General features: G+C 42.9%; 3 protein-coding genes and 1 long non-coding RNA gene across 7 annotated transcripts in view; 2 read left to right on the top strand and 2 right to left on the bottom strand.

Moving 5' to 3' along the window:
- The window catches only part of USP13 (ubiquitin specific peptidase 13 (isopeptidase T-3)), a 47004-nt gene extending 37697 nt beyond the window's left edge, over positions 1-9307 (bottom strand). For 2 of the 4 annotated variants that reach the window (XR_002438426.1, XR_002438427.1), the window contains exons 1-2: positions 9103-9307; positions 1008-1133 (exon numbers count right to left, since the gene is read on the bottom strand). Coding sequence is in view for 2 of the 4 variants with exons in the window: in XM_021396220.1 (XP_021251895.1) it covers positions 1008-1133; positions 9103-9255 (279 nt within the window). In the remaining 2 variants the exon portion in view is untranslated. The remainder of the gene's footprint in view (positions 1-1007; positions 1134-9102) is intronic. The other 2 variants (XM_021396220.1, XM_021396221.1) reach the window with 2 other exon arrangements.
- LOC110398515 lies at positions 1561-8891 on the top strand. The gene is made up of 2 exons (XR_002438428.1): positions 1561-2538; positions 5568-8891. It is a non-coding gene; the product is annotated as an uncharacterized LOC110398515 (long non-coding RNA).
- On the bottom strand, positions 10725-14417 carry NDUFB5 (NADH:ubiquinone oxidoreductase subunit B5). Its single transcript, XM_021396232.1, has 6 exons — positions 14257-14417; positions 13915-14003; positions 12964-13030; positions 12563-12624; positions 11831-11937; positions 10725-10964 (listed from the first exon to the last, which is right to left on the bottom strand). The coding sequence occupies exons 1-6, from the start codon at positions 14369-14371 to the stop codon at positions 10844-10846; spliced, it is 561 nt and encodes a 186-aa protein (XP_021251907.1). The 5' UTR covers positions 14372-14417; the 3' UTR covers positions 10725-10843.
- MRPL47 (mitochondrial ribosomal protein L47) lies at positions 14398-17702 on the top strand. The gene is made up of 7 exons (XM_021396233.1): positions 14398-14603; positions 14751-14896; positions 15283-15343; positions 15652-15748; positions 16458-16588; positions 16910-17005; positions 17423-17702. Exons 1-7 carry the CDS (start codon positions 14503-14505, stop codon positions 17538-17540), a joined length of 750 nt encoding a protein of 249 aa, XP_021251908.1. The 5' UTR covers positions 14398-14502; the 3' UTR covers positions 17541-17702.

Raw genomic sequence — 18723 nt, 5'->3', positions numbered from 1 at the left:
TACAAGGTAGGACAGTTCTAAAATATAGCAAACATTAACAGTTTCCACATGAGAGACATATAATCCACCTCATTATAATTCTGATAAAATGTGAACAGTTATCTATGGAAAATAAAATAAGCAGCCAGGGCATTTTACATAACTCAGGGCCTTCACCACCCAGGGGAAACACTGCTTTAGAATGAGAAAAGTGAAATATTCTATCCCACTCCAAGTAGCTGTTTTAAGGCCTCTAAGTGTCCAAGGGAGACAGAGTTCACAGGAGACTGAGCTATAAACAAACCCAGTGCCTTCCATAAAGTACAGGTCAGAAGGCATAAGCAGCCCTTTAAAGACAAACCACACAAAAACAGATGTTTTGAAGCACTGGTTATAAATTACTATTGATATGTAATGATATTATGGAAGAACAGCAAACAGGAAATTCGCCTGTATACATCCATATGTGTGTGGGTGTAGGACTGAACAAGGGCAGTGTGTGAGCTCCAGCAACTAGCATTAATTTAAGCTAAGATTTAGATCACAGGTCAGATCAGGATTAAGGCTCATGATTTAATGGCACAGAAATCTTAAAAGAACTCATGCTTTTCTAAGCCAAAACCTCATTAAAAAAATTTCAGAAACTTCCAGCCAAATCTGAGCCAAACCAGTAATTCTACACTTCAACGGCAGATCTCTAAAAAGCACTTAGTTACACACAACATAAATGCAATACGTGGAAGCATATAGTGAAAGAGATCAGTAGAAGTCAGGCAGCTACATGCACCTTTGGGCAACAAGCTGCCTTTAAGGGGAACTTAAACCCCCTTCAGGGCTTGTGATTCATCTTAGAACTAGAACTGTACATTAGTTTGTGATCCAAGTACCTGAATTTAATATCCAGCACCGCATCTGAACATGTCCATTTCTGTCATTCAAGGTTTGGTCTATGCCAAAAATATGTTATTGAAACAAGCAAGAGACAGAAGATCTGCCAGGCTAGTTAGTTGGGAAGCCACAAATCTCACCTCTATCACATGTCGTTTCAGATGCAAATATACACACTGTCCTGTTTTCCGGTAATGCCTTTCAATGTGTTCCCTTCCAAATCCCAGAAACGTGTTCATGCACACATAGAGACCTCCTTCTGAATCCTAGAAGGAATGACACAAACAGTTACAGCACAGAAGGAACTGAACAGGACAGAAAGGACTCAGCAAGCAGAAAAAGCAAGGAAATACAAATCCTTCCTGCAAGCACTTAAAATGTGGTTTTCATATCAACATTACAACTGGTTTACATTACCAGCTCTCTAAGAACCTTCCAAGCCATATCACAGCCTACAGAAATCCATTGAAACAGGTTACGTTTCAACTATAGATTAGTGAACATCCAACTTGGAGGTTTAGATGTCTATTAAAAAAACTCAATTTGAGTGCTCAATCCATGAGGATCTGTAGGGATAGAAACGTGTAAGGTGTAGAAATAATGAAGCACAGACACTTGGTCAAATTCGGGGGGGGCAGCGAGGGGAGGATTAGATTGCAAGAACAATATTCCCAAACAGAAGCATAGCAGGTCTAAATCCCTGGATTCAGACAATCACAATCTTGCCTGAGAAAAAAAACAGATTTCAGGTGATCGTCTAATTCTTACAAGTGGCTAATGGGAAAGTCAGTAAATGTTTTGTGAACACTATTTAGTATCTGAAAGAGATTCTCTCCATCCATGCAATCAAAGTGCTTGGACATGAAGGCACTACAAGGGAACTGTAGAGATGGATTCCTGGTTCTGATTACAAACGCCGACATTTCAGTAGCACAGATGGGCAGGAGTCCCACCCAATATCACCTTTTACCCTCCCAATAGCTGGGTATTGATGCTGGCTGGTGTCAGGGACTTGTTCCACTGTACTACTGCTGCCAGATCTCTCCTACATCACTCCAACTGCCAGGAGGACTTTCAGTCATCTAGCTCATTGGCTTTGGGTCAGTTTTTCAAGCCCTCTCCAGCACATATTGTTTCGAATAGGTGGTGCATAACAAAGATTGAGCCTTCCTAAAGCACTGTGACCTTCCTTCTATTGTGAACTTGTCTGTGTTACTGGATGGTACAGAACATCTCCTACTAAATTCCTCAGGAATAGCACGAACTAAATTAACCCACAGGCATCTTAGAGGGGAAAAAATAGAAAATAAAAATCAGTATCTCTAGAAGCAAGTTACTGATCATTCCTATAAGTGACACCAGGCTCATACATGCAATTCTGTACTGATGAGAACTGTTACAGCAGCAACTGTTTTGACAGGATACCACCTGAGAGCACCACATCTGAAACACGTCCAGTGCAGCAAACCAAGATGCTCTCTCCTTCCGGCTGCACCTCTTTTCAGCACTCCTGCAGGAAGAACCACCACAGAGGGAGCACAAAGCTGCCTGTCCTGCCACAACAGCCATGACACAAGTTGCACATCTCCAGTCCTGCGGAGTGGAATAAGCAGCAGAGGGCAAGTCCGGCAGATCATAGCTGATCCCCAGCACTTTCCTAATCAGCAGCAGGTAAGTACATCTCATTCTATTCCAAAAAAGGAAGCTGAAGGGCTAATAGTGTAGAACAGTTCTTGCTAATTTAATACCTGGCACAGAGCCACTGCGCCCTCATTAGTCTCTCCATTTCTACCACAAAATCATTGTTTCCACAAACAATTTCTAAGTCCAGTACCTAGCACTTCCATAAGGCTTAGAGGAATCTAAACTTCCAGCTGATCCAAAACCCTCACCACATCTGCATGCTATTCATTCAAACATGCCCATTTATATCAAGGCTATTAAAGCCTGAAGAACTATATAAATCCACCAATAAATCCCAGTGCTTCCACAGTGGTGAGCAGAAGCCACAGAGCTGAGGAACAGAACATGAACCAGCAGAGCTAAGACAGTGCAGGATGGAAGGAAAGACCAGAAAAAGATGTTTTATACCAAGACTTCAGGAAATATCTGTCTCCTCTTAACGTGAAGCAGAACATACAAGCTTTGGCTTTATAGATTTAGCTGAAGGATGAACATGCAATGAACTCTACTGCTTTGGCTTTACCTACATCAACAGCACAGAAATTTGAATTGGGCATTCCAGGATTCAGATCTATGATCTGAAGCAAGGGTTTAGACTCTCCGCTGTTCAAACCTAACGTGTGCCATAAAGTCATGCATTTAGCAACTAGATATCCCAGTGATGGTCTCTCTGCACAGTACCAGGTTACCTCTTAAGCCACCTCAGGTCTGATCTGCATAAACACTACCTGAGATTTTATTTAAAAGCAAATGAACAAAAAACACCATGGAATTTGGAAACCTTAGCAGCCAAGACCAATATCTATGTTGGCTGAGTAAAGGAGGTTGGTGAAAAAGAAAATTCCACATCTAGTTTTCAAAATATTCATAAAATACAATTATATTTAAAATGCAATACATTGATTTTAAATTCCACATACTCAGTTCACAGGTTTATCTACTTTAAGGCCTGTTATAGCTTGGCTGTCTGGTTTTACAGCCTGTATTCCAAATCCTTTTGAATTATCACCTTCTGTGAAAAAGTCAAGGATGTGTTCTCTGGAAGAAAATCCCACATGCAAGCCAGCCTAAATAAAAATATATTCTGTTGTCATTCCACAGTTTCAGGAACTTTGTTTACGATTTTGTTTTCTTGGAGACCATTCTCTCTTTTTCTGGAGGGAATCCATGAGATCATGGAACCCGTGCTGACAAGCAGCCTATGACAACAATCTGACACTTTCAGCACATGAGCTAAATGTAGAGCCTGATTAAGTTGGTTGTGGTTACTAACAAAACAGTTATTTCTCCCGGAGAACACAGGCAGATTATTCTCTCACGCAGCTTGAAAAGAAGCAGACAGAGCGTGCAAAAGCTGTAAAGGTCACAGCAAAACAGAAGCACAGGTAAGAAAGCCACCTATGCATAGTGCTGCACAAAGGATGAGATCCTGCTTGGTGCTCAAAGCACACTCAAGTGATGTAAGAGAAGTTCTGTGCTGGTGAATTTAACCCTACTGAAAACACAGCCAGTTCTGAAAGGCTCAATATTTCACATAGCTGCAGCACATAACTCTTTGTAACTGACATTTAGTTCAGACATGCATGAAAGTTTATGTTGGAGAAAAGTAATGTATTTCTAGCACTAATGCACTATTTTACACCAGAAGAATATAGCTGCTTGTCCTGAGAGACAGAAATAGGAGTTTCAGCAGGTGTGGTTTTTTTTTGTTTTTTTTTTTTCCCTGCCCTCTTACCTCAGCACGTAGAGAGCTCAGGACAAAATAGTATATAGACATGGTCTTCCCTTCCTAGTCTAGTCTGAGTAGTGGGCCTTGTACTTGCTGCTGCTCAGGCCTTGATCACTGCACCGAGAAGACCATTCAAGAGCAGAGCAAACTTCTTACCCTGAACAGAAGGGAAAGCAATTGCTCTTCACTGTATTTCTTCCTGTTCTTTCCCACTAATCTGGTCACAGTCACAGCCCGACAGATGCTTCACTGAGAGAGAGGTAGATACGCTGTCCACATCGGGGAGAAAAGCATTTAAAAATTCATTTTTCTTGTTTTGATAATACTTCATGGATTACAGAGGTAGGATGAGGAAATAAAGGGGTAGAGAATCCACAGCAAAAGAGCTAAAATGTGGCAGTAAATCCCTCTCAGGCCTGAAGAACAGAGCAGGAATGCTAGTCAATGAGGGGTCTGGAAAACACAAACACCAGTCCACCAGGAGACAGAGACCAACACCTCACTCCAAACACACTCGTGGCACAGACACCACGAGCTTTCAAACACTACTAAGCCAATCAGAGTTTGAACTATTGACCCATATCCTATTACCCAACTCTGAACCATTTAGCTCCCTCACTGATGTCCAGGGTTTAGTAGTTTCAGCTCAGACAATAATGAATTTATGAAAACACAGCTGGTGTGGTGGATCTACTAATGGGGCAAACTCTTACAGTCTTGGGCACAATGACTCCTTCCGTACTCAGCACTGGTGAGGCCACACCTCGAGTACTGTGTCCAGTTTTGGGCCCCTCGCTGCAAGAAAGACATTGAGGCCCTCGAGTGTGTCCAGAAAAGGGCAAGGAAGCAGTGAGGTGTCTGGAGCACAGGCCTTATGAGGAGCGGCTGAAGGAGCTGGGATTGTTCAGTCTGGAGAAGAGAAGGCTCGGGGAGACCTCATCGCTCTCTGTAACTACCTGAAGGGAGGTTGTAGTGAGCTGGGGGTCAGCCTCTTCTCTCTTGTAACTAGTGATAGGACGAGGAGGAATGGCCTCAAGGTGCGCCAGGGGAGATTTAGGCTGGACATTAGGAAATTCTACTTTTCTGAAAGAGTGGTCAGGCGCCGGAATGGGCTGCCCAAAAGAGGTGGTTGAGTCACTGTCCCTGGAGGCGTTCAAGAAACATTTAGATGTAGTGTTCAGAGACATGGTTTAGTGGGGTTATTGGTGGTAGGTGGATGGTTGTACTGGATTATCCTGTAGGTGTTTTCCAACCTTGCTAATTCTATGATTCTATGACTGCTGTACAGCTGTTCATTTTAGATCCACCAGAACAACAATAAACTTGCTAATAAGAGTACCAGAGAAGAGAGTAAAATGGCGACTTAAGTCCCACCAAGTCTCCGTATCTCAAACATGAAGAATGAAGAATTTGTTCATCCTTTTGCCTACAAAGTCCCAGGCAGGACAGATTGCTCATTCTGCCACATCTACAAAAAACATGACCATGAAGAACTATTACAGGCTCTATTCAGAGTGTCTGTTCATCAGTAAGCACCATAATTAATCTGGCCGTGTCCACAAGGCTCCTGATGTATAATGACAAACCAATCTGTAATATATTTGAAACAGCGACAGTAACATTCCTAGCATACACATATTACATCAAGTTCCACAACAGCGTAACTAAATGACAGACCCTTTGTTTAAGGACAGGCTTAAAATAGATAACAGAAGTTTCAGTACTTAATATTCATCTAAACAATGTATAATACCTCATAATGAGGCTGCCTGTCATGCATCGGTACTCCTGGCATGGAAACATGACAAAAACAAACTTGCCAACCAACTGAATACAACAGCACATAGAGAGAGCGCCAGCAAAACGGAAAGTCCACTTCAAGCTGGATCTAAAAATACACACTAGCAGTGAAGGAGCTTTGCACTACTGGAACTGGTGAAAGATGAGAGATGGGAGAAGAGGTGGGTCAGCCAGGAGAAAAAAAAAAGCTTCTCATAACTAGACATGAAGCTCCAAGTGCCAAAGACACCCCTGTTCTCCCTTAAAAAAAAACGGGGGGAGAAAAATAACAAAGTTACTATTTTATCTCACTTTGTGACTACAACATGCAAAATCCCAAAGAGTTTGAAGAAAGATTTGCCCACCAGATGGATCTCCCAGAGATGCAACAGTACAACACTGCCCTGATTTTTTAGATTACCACTCACCGCAAACCAATTCACCGCCTCAATAACTTTGAAGTCATTTTGCAATGAGACCAAAATCATCTGTCTGCAGAAACCAATTTGTCTCAGTATATTCAGTCCTCTTATTTGTTTCCTCACTGCTGCTCGCAGCCCATCAATATAAACAAGACATCTGCCTACTTTTCTCAGTCAGTGGCCTCAGTGACTTTCTAATTTTCTTCAAGGAATATTGACCAAAGGAACGCCCAGATAGGCAGGACTTATTTCTAGATAGTTACACGAAGCAGTCATTGATATCCGTGCACACTGTAAGCTTTCAAGGACTGCAGTCTCAGTTGTGCTGTCTAATAAACAGCAATCAGCTCAGTTTAGTCTTTGGGAATTGTCCTAACACAACCATTACAGAGCTCCCAAGCCACCACAACAAACTCAGCAAGACGCACAAAGGAAGCCGCTGCCAGCAGCAAGGTTTTCCAGCAGAACAAAGCCAGGTTTTCGGTTGCACAAACACACACAATTCCGTATCTACATGTACAGGACCAAGCCACCTACAGCTTGCTTCTGGTGGACTGCGCTGTAGAAGCAACTTGTGCCCTTTGCAGGGAATGCTTCAGAGCACCCCCACCTAGGACGTGCATATTCTGCACATAAGCCCTTCTTACATTCCACTTTGTATCCCTTTTCTAGCAGTCATCTCTCCTTCTGATGTCACTGGTCTAAAATGATCAGAAGTCTTTGAGATGAGAATCCCATTAAGAGGTGGATTTTCAAGTTGAATATTATAGCTCTGTACAAATAACAAATAATAAAATGACAAAAGGCTATGCAAATGCAGTCTTTCTCCTCCTGAGTTTCGCTGGAGTACACAAAGTCAAGCTCATCTGCCAGAGGTCACCGCAGAGCAAGCGAGAAAGAATAAACCTCCATCACAGCAGCACGGGTCAACAGAGGGGCTGTGCATCAACCCTGAGGAATGAGAGGCCAGGAATTTCATCATTCCAGTTGCATGAAAGTGATACGAAAGGCGACTGTAGCTTCCCAGCCCATTGCTGGAGGGAACCTGAAATCTTACCTTAGATAATAAAACACAGAAGGGCACGTTTTTAACACGGACTGTTTGCTTTAACACTGAAGCAAGAAACACCTGTGTACCTTCTTTCACAAAGGGCAGACAGCTTCCATAGGAGGAGGCTCACTGTGGCTATGCAGAGCTGACCTAAGAAAACAAGTCGCTAAGCCAATGTAATACAAAGCACACCAAGATGAACACCTCCCTTCAACAAACACAACAAGCTGAGCCTTTCCTACACTTTTCTTCTGGATTAAAGACTGTAAAAACGAAGCCTTGCAATTTTCAAATTTGCCCTCAAGAACATTTCACCCCAGAAAGCACCATTCGTCCCTTCGACCTGTCATTCCAGAAGCAATATCCAAGGATCCATTAGATTACACGGGAGTAAAAAATAAAATATTTTGCCCAACCGAGGTGAGGATCAGTACGGGCTGAAAAGCCACAGGAAACAACAGAAAATGAGGCTTTATTTTCACTAGCACTGCGCAGGTTCAATCCAGACTTCTGCTCTGTGAACGCCATTAATACAATTTTTTTAAAGGCTCTTATGGGTGAAGGCAATATTTTCAGAAGTCTGAACTCTCTTCCCAATAAAGTCAACAGGACAAAACATTTCTGAAAGCTGCACAAGGTCATTCTGACTCCCCTTTTGCTACATTTTGTTACCTTTACCTGAATTTCGCTCAAATATTTCGCTTTGTTCAGGTACTGCTTTTCTAAACACACTTCTTGCTGCGTTTATTTGAGGTTTCTTGGGGGACTGTTTTGTTGTGTTTTAATTTGTAGCAGTATCTGACGTTTTTTACTACTGGTTAATGGAACAATTTTATAAACCGCAACAAAAGCCTGAAAGTTACTAAGCACATCAACCCTGCGCTTACCTGAGCAGGAGCCTGAAGAAAAGGCTGCACTATACTGATTCCCCCCCTCCAAAAGGAACTAACAAAACTTGTTAAGCACATAATGCAATTAGCGCCTTTGCAGCAGGGTCTGATGGGGCAGCTTTAATCAGACCGCCTGCAGCCAGGGCTGCTGGGTGACACTTGAGAGCTGAAGAGCGCAGTAAAAATAACCTCCCTACAACAAGGGCTGATGAGCACCAGACAGCTGAGTCACCTTTATGGCCAACTTTTGATTTTCTGCGTTAGAAGGAATTACTGAAAAGAGGTGGGGAAAGGATACAGAAACCTCAGAAGCGCCTTTCTTGGATATTCCGTAATGCAGCCCCCAAGCTGCACTCAGACTGACGCCATTAACTTGGACATCAAGACGGAGCGCTCAATCACCGCCGGGAAACAGCTTCACGTGGAGCACCGATTTTGAATACAATCCCAGCTCCGTTTAAAAAGAGTAATTTCCGAGCACCTGCTCCTCAAACACATCCCGGCCGCCACGAGGTCAGGGGGAGCGGGGCCCGGCGCGACCCCCGCGAGGGGCGGCTGAGGGGAGGGGGCCGCAGCAGGTGGAGGAAAAGAGGGGCGAAGGCCGAGGGGCAGGCCGGGCGGGGAAGGGGCGGCCCTGCAGCCCGCGGAGGAGTCGGGGAGCGACGGCTCCGCTGCACTCACGGGAGAGTCGTAGGAGAAGGCACACTCCGTCTTGTAGACCCGGTCCCCGGACTTGGGCACGCGGATGGTGGGCATGTAGGGGACCAGCAGCTCGCCCAGGTCCCCGGCCGCCATCTGCGCGTCGCCGCCGCCGAACAGCGCGGCCCGCTGCATGCCGCCTGCCTGCCTCCGGACAGCGGGCGGGCGGGCGGGCGCAATGCAGGCGGAGGGCGGCGGGGCCGGGGCAGGGCGCGGCGGCGGCGGGAGCCGGGCCCGGGGGAGGGGAGGGGAAGGGAAGAGGCTATTTTTAATCCAATGGCAGCGGCACCAGCTGCGGTGGCACCGGGGGGTCCCGGCGGGGGCGGAAGGAGGGGCAGAGTGGCGTCCGCCCGCCCTCAGCCGCCGGGAGGTGCCCGCAGGGGCCGGGCCCGCGCTGCTCCGCTCCGCCGCGCCTTGTCAGAAGGCGGAGGGACGAATGGATCCAGGGGCTCCGCTCTTTCACCCGGAAAGCCTTGTGCTCTTTTAACGGCCTCTCTCGTGATTAAACAAGGAGCGCTGCAGTAGGAAAGAGGAGCTAACGTGAAAGATCGATGCAGACAAAAAGGACAAGTCGAAGCGCTGACACAAAGTCAATCCGAGTCTTTCTATGCTTGGCCGTGCTCAGAAGCAGCTAACGAGGCGGGCTTTGCTAAAGACAGTCTGTGTAACGCTGCTTCGCGTTATTCCTTACTAGTTTTAGCAGTTGGAAACCACAAGATTATCAGGGATTACTACAGGATTTGGGCTTCTTTCCTTAAAAAAGTGTAATGTGAATGCAGACACACAATTCTGGGCCGCACGCGGCAAGAGACGGTATCCCTCGCTCTCCTGAGGGATTTAGAACCCGAGGACCGCTGCCGCGGCCGTTAGAACCGAAGGGAACGCATCCCTCTAGTGGCAGAAGGCTGACAGATAAAGAGCAACATCGTCACTACCTAAACACTTCTTAAGAGCGGTACAGAGAAATAGGAAAAAAAAACTCCACAAACAGGGCAACGTAGAAACGTGTTCCAGCAGGACCTCCTTCTGGGTGATCTACACTGAGAATGGTTTGGTTTGAAACAATGCACAGAGGTCAGTCATCTCTGTGTTTCTATCTTTAAGAAGTCTTTTAGAGACTACAAAAGGAGGTGAGATGGGAGAAACTGAAGAGCAGACAAGCAAGTGAAAGAGAAAACGATAGCAGACATTGAACAACATGGAAAGTGAAAAATGAGTTCAACTACAGACAATGAGAAAGAAAATACTTGTGTAAAATGATTGATATAATCCCAATATTCCAAAAATCTAAAGGTATTTTCCTTTCTTACTTCATTTTCCATAAACTATTTGATACAAGGCATCGTGAAAGAAAAAAACCCTTACGGTGTCTTGCACCTTTCACTTACTACTTCAAAGCTAGTAGAAATCACATGATAACAACTAAAATTACCAACTTGTTTCACATACATTAGAGCAAAAGAACCATTCTATATTGATGTTCTGGAGAAAAAGACTAATTATTAACAACTGACATAAGGCATTTTATCTGATTAACACCTTTAACAGCTATACAAGTTGAACTTTCACACAATTTCTTTCAAAATATCAGAATCAAGAAACACTTCTTTTTGTGGTGTTTCATTTTTTTATTTCCATCATTTAACAGCAGGATGTGCACTCCATAGAGAAGCCACAATTTGTTGGTATGCATTTAAAACTGTGCGTACTGCCTTAAACCTGTTCAGTTGTCAGGTGTCGCTTTCATGGAATTGTCAACAAGATTTTTATCAGGTGTTTCGTACTGATACCAAGGTCCATCTCCCCTCGCTCTCATCAGTCTGCGTGCCTCCAACTCCATCAGCCTAAAAGAAAGAGCACCATTCACACCGAACATGAAATCTATTGGTTTTCATCAGATTTGTATCAATGTGTAACATCTGGGCAATACTGAGAGCAACAATGAGTTTAGCATCTACTGTTTATAAATAAACCGCAGCATAGGTAATAACAGAATACAAAGGGTTCAACTGTAACATGAAGTATTAAATTCTTCTATTTCACTTTCTTTCAGCAAGACATATCACAGAAGAGTAATAAAAACATCTGCAGTTCTGTCTTAGGGTGTTGCTTAGTAAGGAGCTAGACAGTTTTTGATACAGCTTTCAGCTATAAATAAACAGAAGAAAAACAGAACTGAATGTGATGGACAAAGGAGCTGTGCTGTCTTGGTCCCAACAGCAACTGTTTGTGAAACTCAGACTCTTTTATTATCACAATTTATTCTGAGTAAGTGCAGAATAAATTTAGAATAATGCCATTGCTGCCCCTCAAAACAGCAAGATGGAACATGACCAGTCTTGTAAACTGGGTCACTAGCTACTCAAACTATGAGCATTAGCAGAGGCAAAACGGTGTCTGTCCATTTTCTTACTTGGGAAAACATACCTATAACTTTATAAATATGAATTGTTTCAAAGATAATGTTATTTTACAAGACTGCCCTTGGATTATTCCAGTGTTGGTTATCTTAATACCAAGAAGGCAGGGATTACAGATACTGTAAATTCTACTGTGGCACCAGCCAGTGCAGCAAGCACAAAGGGTCAAGCGATGCCGATGATAATGATACAAGCAAGCAGGTTCTCTATGTCAGCATCCAACTAACAAAACACAATAATAAACTATACTATGTACCAGAATTTAAAAACACCTTAACTGTCTAACATACCTCATTTCAGCCTTCTGTGCTTCAATATGGACGAAAGCCATCTCTTTCTCATAGTTCTTTTCAGGCGGGTCAAGGAGGTAACGAGCTATCCAGCGACTTATTGGGTGCTGGAAAATACAAAAACAGAAATTATTAATGTGATTTCCAAATAGAAATGCCAACATACTAAAACTATATGACACGTTCCCAATCCTGAAGACATGATCAACATTATGGGTGCTGTCATTCAAGCAATAATAGGAAAGTTAAAATCATGCTCAACTATTTGTAAGGTCAGAACTCTAAAATGGTGTATTTATTTTGCTAGTTTTTAATGCCAAGATAAACTGTAGAGTAAAATTCTGTAGCAAAATTAAAAACAAGTTAACGGAACACACTTGATTTATTTTCTTTCTTCAAAATAAATTTCTTTAAACTGCCACTGTCATCCAAACCTCTTACTGTAACCAGTAACACTTTCAAGTACTGCTTCCACACAAAGTCATTCACTGGAAATAAAAGTTCGAATGAGTTGAAACAGCTATATATTGAAACTGCTGAGTTCTGCTGCCTTCTATCAAAACCAAAGTGCTTGCAGCAAGAACTTTGAGTTTTCTGACCATTTGGGCTCTGCTATGCTGATACTTAGTGGTAGGGGTGCGTCCATTCTCATTACCAGATTCCATACATTTTACTCCCAAAACTAGTACCAAGAAGAAAGCTAAGGACATTGCTTGGACATGCAGTACTCACTTTGTAGTATTCCCAGTGCTCTGGAATATAACCTTCAGGAATCTCTGCAAGCTCAGCTTCACCTGATAATGAAAACAGGGAAGGATCACTTCATACAAGTATTTTATTTATTCAAGTACTTCATATTCTGTCTTTCATATTAAAAAAAAAAAAAAAATCACTATTTCACATGAAGAGTACCCAATCCCTCAATTTGAACTTCTGAGAAAAACTGGACTTGTATTTCTCAGTGCTTATACAGTATTACCATAGATGTTAGGCCTATTTCATGGTCTTCCAAAGAGCAAGCCTCAAAAGATCCGGCTTTTTTTTTTTCCCCCCCTATCTAGCATGCTTAATTTCCATTTATCCATTTACTAATTGTGATCATTTACTTAGCTTAGTCATGGCAGAGTACGCACCGATGAAGATGTTGACATATGTTATGAATATTACCACTGGTATTCCTGTCAGAAATATATAGAATCTCTGTAAAAGGGACAAAAAGAAGAAGAATCAGCATGGAAAACTCAGAAGCTTGACAAAAGTTAGATGGAGTTAGTTTGAAAACTACGTAACACTGCCAGTAATTCTTAGATTTACACTCATAGTTTAGACAGAAATGTTAAACATTACGCCATTTTGCTGATTAAAATGAGTTAATCAACAAATGAGAATACAGGAACAGTGATGCTGTATCAGTCCATGAGACCATTTACTTCAGCATTCAACCTCCCAGAGAGGTCAGTGTCTGCAGAAGCAGATAGCAGCGCATTCCCCAAGTGCTGCCTCAGCACCTGGCGTGGACTGGCTTCAGCATTTAACTGTAACAAGGCACTAATACCACTGTGATATCATTCAACACTGCTCGCTTTAGTAACTGTGGAAGACAGATAAAGGAAGCCCAATCACACTAACAGAGCAGGCTCAGGTTGGCTATTACCCATCATAATGGGCTTTATCCAAAACCTTGCTTCTCGAGGACTGAACTCAGGTCATGCTTCCTTAGTCTAAATCTCTGGTGTTATTGGTCTGGATAACTGAAGGCAAATCCCGCAGAAAAGTAGCCTAAGATGTTTTAAAAAGGAGGTCGAACTAGAAAGCAGCTGCAGATTAGGCATATACGAGCACAGACACACAATTTAAGAATGTTAACACAGCATCAGCTCAGCCACCCATCGCAACCTCTGCCACATGGTCCATCTCGACTCTTTTTACTTCACCAGGCTCTGATTTTACAGCATATGATGATATGCTTTTTAGGACTGAAAATTCTTGATAGTGTGAACAGCACCAACAAAAATTATATTTTAAGCACTCTCAGACGCACAAAGGGATACTACACTGAATACGTTAAGTTTGCCTTTACTCACCAACATATTCAGAAACCGAGTATCGTAAAAACTCGTTGCTTTGATGATGAACATTCTTTTCCCATGGCCGCTGCTGTATCGCACTGGAGCTGAAAGCAGAACCAAAGAGTTGCATTTGTTAGTCCCGTCAGTAACCGCACCAGGCCGAGGCCAACAGCGCAGCCCTCGTTACGGCCCCGTCAGTGCCCCCTGCTCGCTGCCCCACGCCCGCCCGTTCCTCCCCGGCGCCCCGAGGCGGCCCCGCGGCCTCCAGCTCCCCGGGTCACCTTTCTCTCCGCTCCCCAAGGTCACCTCGCACCTAGGGCCCCCCACCTTACGTTCCCACAACCACCTAGACCCTACCGACGGTGCCGGGGAGACGGGCGGCCCCGGCGAGGCAGGGTAGGCGAGCGCTGCCCGCCGCCCGCCGCGCTCCCCAGGCAGCGGCCGCCCGCAGCAGCAGGCTCATGGCCGCCATGGCCGGGACTGGCACGGGGGCGGAGCCGGAGGACGCTATTGAAGCCGGGCAGGCGCCATCTTGGCAAAGGGCAGAGCGTTCCCTCTACTTCCGGCGCTCTCAGGAGACGCTATACACGGCGCCGAAGGAAAATGGCGGCCGCCGCGGCGATGGCTGCCCTGGGTCGGCGCCTCACGGGCGCGCTACGGCTGTCAGGAGCTCGGCCGGGCCTGGTGGCTGCCGGCCTGCCCGGGTACGTACCGGGAGGGGACTGCTGACAGGGCCGAACTGGAGGCACGGGTCGCGGAGGGAGTGCCGCGGAGAAGGAAGGAATTCGGCTGAATGAGCGGAATGCTATTTTCTCCTATCGAATGTCGCTTTTCCTTTAATCGCTGTGCAGGTTAATGCTGAACCTGTGCCACAAGAACCTGGCACAAGCCGAGCGCCTCCGTCACGCCAGGTTTCTGCATACTACACTGCCTCAGAAGGGCCTGGAGGAGTTCTTCGATGACCCAAAAAACTGGGGAGAGAAAACAGTGAAGTCTGGTGAGTTCTGTTCAGCACTTCCAAGCACAGAACATTTGTCTGTACAGCCTCTGTTGTGCTCTGAAGTGTCAGTGTATCACAGGATTTGTGATCAAATATAGTGCTGGGGGAGTATCACAGTGGAAGAATTTGTCCTAGAGCTTTTCCTTTTCCCAGCCTTGGACAAACACCAATGCATAGTCCATAAGGCATTGCCTTTCTGATGTATTTATATATCCAAAACAAAGCTGAATACCCACCAGGGTGGCTTTCCAAGATGTGGCATTATTTTAACAACACAATACTTGTTCTGTTGAGTCACCTGAGGCTGCACATAGAAGCGCATCTTTTCAGAGTAAGGAAACTTTATTCTACTAAATTAATGGTTTTTGACTTTTGTTTTTCAGGGGATGCATGGAATATAAAGCAGCTAAGGGCTAAGAGCAGTCAAGACTTGCACAAACTTTGGTAAGTTTCATCAAAGTAGCTTTTCTTCTTTAAAAGCAACTCTTTTATGATGTAGTGTTAACTCTTCCCAGCCACCCAAGCCTTCTTTTCTCCAAGTGAATCTGCCTCCTACAGCCTCCCCCTACTGTAAGTTGGATGCATCAACCATCTGCTGACTGTCTCCAGTTGTTCAGTGTCTTTGTTCTTCACTATGAATTTCACAGGGTATGGGGATGCAGGCTGGATAACTGTGCTCTGTCCAGGCCAGTGACTGAGTAACTGCTGATGCATCCAAAAATTATTTTAAAGTACTATATTTTCTGATCTAGGTATGTCCTACTGAAGGAAAAGAACATGCTTTTAACTTTAGAACAAGAATCTAAGCGACAGCAGAAGCCCATGCCAAGTCCAGAGCGATTAGAAAAGGTAACTTTTTTTGTACTAGCTGAAAATGTAACTCTAAGTAAAATTGCTGCGTGAAAGGTGAAGTGTTTTCAGGCTTGTTAAAGTCCACTTATAAAATTTCCCTTTTTATTAGCATGAACACAAATGCTCTGGTCGAGCAACATAGCACAAAGGCCTCTTGTTATATAATATTAAATATTTTTCTGTCTTCACTCACGGAAGCTGTACTAGAGGATTTCTAGAAAATTCTTTATTAAAACATTCTCTACAGCTTTCTAATCAGTCAGTGGGCCTGAAGCTGTGACTGGACAACAAAATGGAAACTATAATAGCAAGTGGTTATTACAAGCCATCTGATAGAAATGCATAGAGCGTATCTTCTATTTGCTTCTCCTGCTCCCTTCCTTTCCCTGCTTCAGAGCTCTCTGCTTTCAGCATCAGAATTAAAGATGTTTTTCTGGATTAGCCAGCTAGTTGTTAATGTTCAGGCTTATTTTTTTTAATCTGTTCTGTTTGTAACTTGGCTTTTTAAAGAACCCATTCTTTAGTATGCTAGCACATAAACCCAATTAAGCTGTTTCACTTAGGCCACAATTGTGAAAATACAATGGAGTTGCTAATTTATTTTACCTATGCTTTCCTTTGAATTTTGTCAGAGATATCCATTTGAGACTTAAGTTGTAAACATTTTATTTTGGTGGTCCATCCTAAAACTATTTCTTATTTCCAGGTACAAAAGTCTATGAAAAATATCGACTTGGTTGTCAGAGAAAGAGAAATTGCTTTGAGACTTCTACAAACTGGCCATGAAAAGCCAGTACCTGGAGAATGGAGAAATGACTTCTTGGGACGCACCTACTGGTATGGAAAAGATAACTTCTGTTCCATACATTTGAAGTTTTCTTGTGGTATCTCTCTTGATTTGCTCTAAACAAGAGGAGATTTTATGTATTACATAGAAAGAAGCATGTTTGCTAGTTAGCATTCAGATGCTTCTTTATTTATTTATATTCATGTGGTTGTAACTGTTGCTAAATGATTCTGTAGCTAAACTCAACCATTAATTAGAATGAGTTCTGTGCTGAACAGATCAGACCATGCTTTCACCCAAGAATTTTCTATCAAGCCTTTGAATTCTACCAGAATATACGTTCTATAATCACTTCTGTGTGTCTTTAACAGGTATTCATACAAGGAATGGCCAATACCATGGTACCTGAACAAAAAATACAAAAAAAGGAAATTTTATTACTTACCTCATGTGAACCGCTTCATCAGGTAAAAACTTTTTTGACATTGAACATAATGTTCTGCTATGTTCCTCATTCCTCCTCCTTCCAATTTGCAAGGAATTTTTTCTTTTAAACTGCTAGTAGACTGAAGACAAGGCTTTTCTAAGTTGCAGTTTGCTATTACATTTTGCTCTTCTCATCGTAGTTAAGAGATTTAACTGCCTATGAAGTTGTAATGTAAGTCATTTCATTTGCAAAATACCCAAGGTGCTCCCTAAGACTGTAATCGCTATAGAATTCAAAAGCAGAACACATTAAGGAGTCTGCTTTGCAGGCATTTCTGCTTATCAAAAGCAAATTAAATTAATACTGAAGTCATACTCAATGGGAGCCTCTGTTTGATTAGTGAGTTCATTAAGGATGTTGCACAGCGTCTCTTTCTAACCACACTACTTTATTTCAGGCTTAGACTTGAAAAATATTTACGTCTAAGGAACAGAAGGCAAAACCTAGAGAGGAAGAAGCGGAAACTCTTAGAAAAAAAGTTTCCTCACCTTGCTGTAAAATCTCAGAGCCAGTAACATCCTGAAGAGTACTCCAAGCAACTGTCTGAGTGTCTTTGTGACTGGAACATGGAAGCAAGTTCTGAAACCAGTGAGCAGCTTGACTGAGCATTCTTCATGCCCTCTATCTTTATTTTATCTCACACTTAACCTAAATTAAACTTGTGATTTGAAACTAAAGAGCCGCTTCAGTACATAACTCAAAAATTGATCATAACGCTTGTTTGTAGAAACACTTGGAAAATCGTACCTTAACCAACTATTATAAAAGTGAATCATACATTAGAACAGTAAAAAGCAGCCAGATGAAAGTATAAAGTGTAGGGGTATTTAGCTGGTTTAGTTTAACAAATGTGTACTGAACCCAGAGAGATGTATAAGAATGTCTGAAGCTCACATACCACACCTTTTTCCCTGATCTTCTGAGGCATTGGTATCATCACCTGTTATGTGGTTCTGCATAACCACATGGGGAAAATACAGTGTTATTAACCCAGCTCTTCAACTGAGCTGCAAGGAACTTTTTCCCTACTTTGAGTCTGGTTCATTAAAAAATATTAAATGTCAGCTTTTAAAAATGCAGTCTTTATACCTAGATTTCTAGATACCTCCGACAAATTCAAACATTGGTGCACTGTTTTTTGCAGTAAGCCAAATGTTTGTAGAGAGACTGGTAGTAGTCTTCTCTGCAATTGAAGTAGGGAGCTAAGGAATCTTTTACTTATCACTATTGCTCTCACTTGGTGGTAAGCACTACTTCATGACAGCTTTTAACCTTCAAATGAAATTGTGTAAAAATTTTGAATAAAATCACTTCTTCAGTAATTTACTATGCAATATAATCTGATAAAACAGTAGAAACTCCGGGGAACAGAAAACGCAGCAGATAAATTTATCTATCCCCACCATCGTCACCTTCAGTTAATTCTCTACCTTGCACAAAATACCTACTTCAGAGACAGAAACTCTTTAAAATGGTGATAAAACCCCAGAAAACATTTGGCTCCTCACATAGTGTTAGAACATTCACAGATATTACCATTGTACTGTAGTTTTATAAAGATACAAAGATGATAATCTCTGAAACTTAAGTGCATGCCACAAAAGGAAAACTTGAAATTTATAGTCAATTCATGAAGAGAAACAAATAAGATGTCTGCTTTCTCTCCTCATCGCAAACTACAAACTGTCTAATCAATCT

The sequence above is a fragment of the Numida meleagris genome, chromosome 4 (genome assembly GCF_002078875.1).
Source record: "Numida meleagris isolate 19003 breed g44 Domestic line chromosome 4, NumMel1.0, whole genome shotgun sequence".
NCBI lineage: Eukaryota > Metazoa > Chordata > Aves > Galliformes > Numididae > Numida > Numida meleagris.
Note: the sequence above shows the minus strand (reverse complement) of the source record. Positions and strands in the feature narration are given on the sequence as shown.